The 6,320-nt window shown below is 43.5% G+C and overlaps 1 protein-coding gene across 1 annotated transcript; it reads right to left on the bottom strand.

Moving 5' to 3' along the window:
- Nucleotides 1-3,043: 3,043 nt before the first annotated feature.
- POLR2L (RNA polymerase II subunit L) lies at nt 3,044-6,313 on the bottom strand. The gene is made up of 2 exons (XM_008639355.2): nt 6,134-6,313; nt 3,044-3,510 (listed from the first exon to the last, which is right to left on the bottom strand). Exons 1-2 carry the CDS (start codon nt 6,271-6,273, stop codon nt 3,402-3,404), a joined length of 249 nt encoding a protein of 82 aa, XP_008637577.1. The 5' UTR covers nt 6,274-6,313; the 3' UTR covers nt 3,044-3,401.
- Nucleotides 6,314-6,320: the final 7 nt, after the last annotated feature.

Here is a 6,320-nt window from a genome sequence, read left to right as displayed (position 1 = left end):
CACGGGAGGTTGGGAGGAGACAGTCAGGACAGGTGACCCCAATGGACCAAAGGGATATTCCAGTCCAAATTGTATCACTATATAAAGTGAGGGGGAAGGAGGAACGGGAAAATATTTGGAGTGATGCCACTTGTCTTCCCAAGAAGGCAAGTCTTCCGCCGTGATGGGGCCCTGCTCTCATGGAGATGGCTGAGCACCTGCCTGCCCATGGGAAGCAGTGAATGAATTCCTTGTTTTGCTTTGCTTGCGTGTTCTGCTTTTGCTTTCCCTATTAAACTGCCTTTATCTCCACCCACGAGTTTCCAGCTTTTACCCTTCTGATTCTCTCCCCAGAGAGAATCGTTCCTGCTGGTGGGAAATGAGGGAGGCTGTGTGGGGCTTGGTTGCTGGCTGGGGTTAAACCACAACGTGGGTTAGTGGGAGCCCTGCAACAGTTTTTCAAGACAGACTTGAAAAATTTCCAAAATGTTTTATATGTAAAGTGAGTAAGTGACTGCAGAGGAGTGGTGGGATTTTTGTATTTTTCAAAAACCTTCCAACTGAAGAATTCTTCATGTAATTAAGGACTGCATATTCAGTACCATTTCTCTTATTTTTTTTTCCACTGCTGCCTATCTGTTGATTTTGTTAAGGGCTTCTTTTTCTGGTTGAAGGAAAATGGAGGCTTTTTTATTTCTTCTGTGTATACACGTCTTTTACATTGTCTTGAAAAAGTGTGGTTATTGTGAGCATATTTAATGGCTCTTCCCAAAGACATTTGGCAGGTTAGAAAGCAGATCCAATACTCTTATGTTATTAACTGTTGCAGAAGGTAGCACAGGGGAAGTGACAGCAAAAAGGGAATTACTTTACTAGTTACCAATGAGCAGGGGTGAAAGATGGGATTTATAGAAATCCATTGAAAATTTCAGACTCTCTCTACAACAGGATTTAAGCTTTGTTCTGCCCCTAACCCTCCCAAGGACAAAACTCTTGAGACAACCTTTCACATAATCACAATAAACTGTTTGCTTTGCCACGTTACAGAAATGGCTTTTTTTGGTTAATGCTGCATTTGCAAACTCCTGAGGAAAAGCTGTGATGCACACACGGTGTCAAGGGCTGCATGAGCTAATATTAATGCCAGCTGTGACTTAGTCTTGCTACTCAGGTGTTTTTGCAGCTCCTTGGGTAACAGCTGTTTGATGGAGTGATACCAGACTGCTACTGGCTCCCACTGCACCCTGTTTTTGAGAATAGCAACGAGAGCAACCAAGGTGGGTTTTTCTTTTTCCTTCGCATTTTTGAATGAGGCCTGCTGTGGTTTTTGCAAATTGCATTTCCATTATTAAGTATCTAACAGCCATAACATTTCATATCAGACAACTTGGCACCCACTTTGAAAAGAAACATGTTATTCGAAAGCAGAAAACGAGATTAGAAATTTGCTTTTGCAGATAGAAAGCAAGTCCTGTCAGCTCATCTAATCCAGTTCCTTGGCAGTGATGCAGGCCAGCTTTCTTCACGGCATTCTGCCTCTGCCAGACGTTCCTGTCTGGGCTGCTGCGCTCCCAGCGCGGCTCACGGAGCGAGCGCGGGGCCTGCCGATGGATCTGTGAACAGGCTGGCACACAGGGCTGTGTCACACCCCACTCTGACAGGGAAAAGCATCCTACACGAGTTCACTTGGGAAAGCTCATCCTCTGGTTCAGTGTCACTTTTACAAAATAGCCTGAAAGAGAAGTGAAGGGCTTTTTTTGGTTTGTTTTTCTAAAGTGCATTCAGCTTGCTAATACAGCAGGCATGCAGAATGCAAGCTACCCAACCAGCTATGAAAGAAATGGTAGAATTAACTGCTTAATTCTCTTTGCATTAGGGTAAAGCATAGGTTTTAAGATGAAGAATTCTTCAGTGAAGAATTGCTGAATATGAGGAACATCTACTACTGCCTTGTAAATTGAAAAGCAAGTTCCTAGTGTAAAGATTGGTGGGGTGATAGCCAAAGCCAAGCAGCAGTCCTGCCTCTTGTTTAGTGAGACAATCTAGTTTTAAGCTTTGTGGTTGAAGTTTGACCCAGTAAGCACATTAAATAATTACTATTTCTGTAAACTCAGGGTTTGTTCAAACCAGATTCTTCGTACTACAGAAAAGAATCCACAGAGATATTTCTTACCCTGCAGCTCATACACTAGTTTAACTGCACCAAGGAGCAACAGACTGTATCCTGAGGAATTACCAGCTTTTCCAGCCCATTCTCTACTGAGCTGCTGTAATGATCAACTAATGCATTTGCACAGAATCCTAAACTCACACAGGTGTAGGAATGGGCCTCCTTCACTTTCAGGTAAGATGAGTGTGTCTGCCTGTGCACATACCATGCACAACAAGGCATTTTCTGGATGGCAGAGAACAGAGTGAAAATGTGACCCAACTTACAAGCTGATTGTGCAAGGGGAAGGTGAGAGCCCTGGGCAGGGTCGGTGCCTGTCTGGGTGTAGGTGACCTTCCCCAGCCCTGCAGCTCCAGCTGCCCTCTCTGTTTCAGCCTCTCTCTGCTGGGCCGGGCAGCACCGCAGCACACGTGCAGTGCAACGTGAAGTCACTGAATGATGAACGGTGGAAAGCGTCTGTAGCAGCCACAGAGGGGTGCAGGTGCTTGGCAGCATCTGCACTTTGATCCTGTTCACACCAGCACGCCTCAATTCTCACATCCAGTGCTCTCCGCGGAGACACTCAGACATGTTTTGCTTAAATGAAGGCACTGCACCATCTGAATCACTGTTTTTATGATACAGCAGCCCCAGTGTTTGGTAAGGATTGGGGTAGAGACCACAAGTTGACTTTAACTGCAGTGGAAAGTGTTCTCTACGGGCTGCAGCTGCTTTCTGGAGTAATGCCTCACAAACGTACCCACTTCCATGTCACTGGAACCACAATTCAGTCCTGTGTTTCTAACCCTTGCCTGCCTAGTGCAGGACACTGAACTGGGTACTCAGCAGTACCCCTAACCTCAGGGTTAAGCAGCAAGATCCGAGCATACACTTAACTTTATCCAGAAACTGTAGGAAGGCTACAAGGGAAAAGCTTCCTTTATTTCAACATTTTAATGAAATGTAATAGTTTTTCTACATGAACAAACATTTGTTTTTACTGGCAGAAGCATCTAGAAGTTCACAACTCCAAACACAGATTTAAGAAGAAGCATCCAAACTTGTAATCTCTAAATCTTGGTTAAGTGGACTTCACCATTCCTTTGTTTCCTTGAAAGAGGTTAGTGGCTTCGGGCTGTATTTTATCCAGAAGATAAACATCTCTTGATGGTTGCACTACAGTTGGCTTCCATCCTTTACTGCCTGAAGTCCAGTTTCAAGTTTAAATTAGAGATACGTTCCACATGGCTTGCAGCACAGTGCTTTTTCCATCTCATTTCTCCAGGGGTGCATAATTCAAAAGCTTCTCGATCAGATCCACATGGGCGAGGAGCATTCTGCGGCAGCAGTATCTCTTCAAGCCAAGGGCATCCAGGGCATCTCTATTAACGAACAACAATTAAAAAACGTAACGGATGAAGTGAATCACTTGTAGGCGTTTCCTAAGCAACACAATGATTACTTTGAGCTCAGTCATAGAGGAAAAGTTGTTTGCAGTTCAAAGACAGAAACTCAGCATGTGCTGTTAATGCCCTTTTCCACTTAGTGCTGTTGACAGGGTGTTTGCCCGTTCTTGGGCTGGCCAGAGCACAGGACGTGCTGCTGCAAAGGGTCCCCGCCTGCCACAGCTTTCAGAGGGCACTGTTTTAACATGTTTCTGTAAACTGAGGATGATTCTTGCCTATTTCACAAGATAAATTTAAGATCTGAGCCACGCTAAAAAGGTGAGATATACAGAAACTAAAATAACTGAGAACGCAACCTCCCCCACACAGGGATGCTAATTCTGAGGACGGCTAAAATCCTTCCCAGTTCCCATCAGAGAAGGCACTCAGTTATACAACCTGCCCCCGCCCCCCCCCCAACACAAGTAAGTACGTGCAGACTGGTCAGAAATCAGCGTTTTACAGTCTTTTCACTGAATTCCTTCCAAGTGACTGCTCCAGATTCTTATGTTTGGGTAGAGGGATGTTGAGTCATCCTAGCCTGAACCAGTGCATGTCTTCCATGGCTATGGCTATCAGACCTCTTAAAGATAATGATACTACCAAGATCTTTAACTCCAACCTATTAGCCATGAAGCCAGTCTGATACTCCTTCAGAATGTGACATTCATGAGACATGACTGATCTCAGGTCTTTAGATTGATATAATGCAGTGCAACAATAAAGCGTTCACTTAAAACAAACTTAATTTCCTAGACCTTGTAATTCTCTTGCAGGAAGAAGCCAATGGATACTTTTCTAAAATACAAAGGACTGAAAGGAAGCTTCTGTCTAAGCTGGACCATGGTAAAAGGTCGTTTGGCTTCAAGCAGTACAGTCTAACTGCAGGAACCAACTTTCAGCAGCTTCTCTGATGTCACTCAGTCCTTGCAACTGTTGATAGTCCAGCAGGGCTGCTCATTCTAGGACAGCACCTGCAAAACTTGTTTTAGAGAAGTGTAACAACACTGTGGGGTTTTTTAAAGAACGTTTATAAATAACATCACATGATGCCTAAATTTTCCAAAACACTTGAGAACAAAAGCATCTGATGTCTGTTGATAGGTAAATTTTAAGAGCTATCTGGAGAGTTCTGAACTCTCAAATGCAGTTATCAGAGATGCAAAATACTAACGTTAATCACCATTTCCAGTCATACTATATACTTTAAGACAACTTTAGTTGTATTTGCCTTTTCCTCCAGCTTCCAAGGACTTGTGGAAAAAGAGCACTTTTAAGGGACAAACAGAAGGGTGCGGGTGTCTTTTTAACTGGTAATTCTTTAGACAAGTTTTTCCATTTTGTCCATCCATTTCTTAAGCCACCATTAACAGTGATTCCAGTACTGCAGTGTAAGAGTTTAGCTGTTTGATATCCGTAAACTCGACTTCTTACGATACCATATTTGCATTAGTTTGAACAAGAACCCCAGAATCAAGCCAGTAACCACAACAATTGTTTTCAAGTGAGCATTTGTCAATGACAACACAAAACTCCTATACAAAAGCAGAGGAATAATGACAATGGGGAAAATATTAAAATTTAATGCCTAGAATATAAGTCAGAAGCACTATCAAAACAGTCCTGGTGAACTGTAGTATGAGTGAAAAATAATTAGCAACCCATTGTATTGTAATGCTTTTAACTCCATATATGAAAGAAATGGACTTAGCTGTAAGAACTATTAGGATCCCCAACCACTTGAATGCAAACCAAATTGTTTTCTTTCTACTTAACCGTTTCAACATCGCTTACATTTCTAACTTCTTTTTCACTCCTTTGAACTGCAAACAGCCATGAATTTTTTTTATTTCATACTTAAATTGATGAAAATGTAAGCATTTCTCAGGTTTCCTTCTCAAAACTTTTGAGGTAGTGTCACCATAGTTAGACTCTCCTCGGACTATTAAAAGAAACTCTGGCCATGCAAAGGATGTACAGACTTCTTAACACAGAATTGTTAGGACTATCAGTGGGGTATCTAAAACAGTTAAAACTTCTCCTTTCTCCAGCAAACCAGTATTTACAAATAAGGTTAGCGATCCTGGGTTAAAATGCTTTAAGAAAAACCGCTAAACACTTCTTACACTTGTAACTTTTTTTCCTTCTCTCCCTTTAAAAAACTCATCGTGTTGGTGTCAAAGTTGGGCGTACAGAAGGGGAAGGGAAGAAACCAGCAGTAGAGAGTTACATATTCGGGGAATGTTTTGGGTACAAGGGCTGTGACTTGGCAACTTCCATACTGCTGCCCTGAAAGATTCAGTGGGGAAACAAGTACTTTGTGGCCTATTACAATTTCTAACCTTTGGTTAAATAGCCTCAGGATGTACCTGTGGTTTTTAGCCCCTCTACGGCTCTTTCGTGACGCCACGACCCTGCACTTGTGCCTCTGGCCCTACCTTAGCAGGGAGGTTGGACGACATGATCTCCAGAGCTCCCTTCCAACCCCAACAGGTCTGGGATCTTATGCACTGTGTAATCTCACCTAAGGCGAGTCGAAGAACACAGAAATAAAACCCACCCTTCCGTGTACTCCGCCTGCAGAAGGCCAAGGTAGGCTTCCCACTTGTTCCCCACTATTTTGCCGCACGTGAAGCACCTGACCGGGATGATCATTTCTGCGCTGTGGCTGCAACGACACAAACACCGCGTCAAACCCATGCGAAGCGACCGGGCACCACGCTCAGCCACAGCGCGCTCAGGGCTGT

This window comes from Corvus brachyrhynchos, unplaced genomic scaffold, assembly GCF_000691975.1.
Source record: "Corvus brachyrhynchos isolate BGI_N302 unplaced genomic scaffold, ASM69197v1 scaffold115, whole genome shotgun sequence".
Lineage (NCBI taxonomy): Eukaryota > Metazoa > Chordata > Aves > Passeriformes > Corvidae > Corvus > Corvus brachyrhynchos.
Note: the sequence above shows the minus strand (reverse complement) of the source record. Positions and strands in the feature narration are given on the sequence as shown.

Excerpts from the sequence above, each read along its gene's own strand:
- POLR2L (XM_008639355.2), bottom strand. The coding sequence starts at position 6,273 with ATGGGTTTGACGCGGTGTTTGTGTCGTTGCAGCCACAGCGCAGAAATG. Across the intron at positions 3,511-6,133 it reads CAGGCGGAGTACACGGAAGG|AGATGCCCTGGATGCCCTTG; the intron begins GTGGGTTTTATT and ends GTTCGTTAATAG.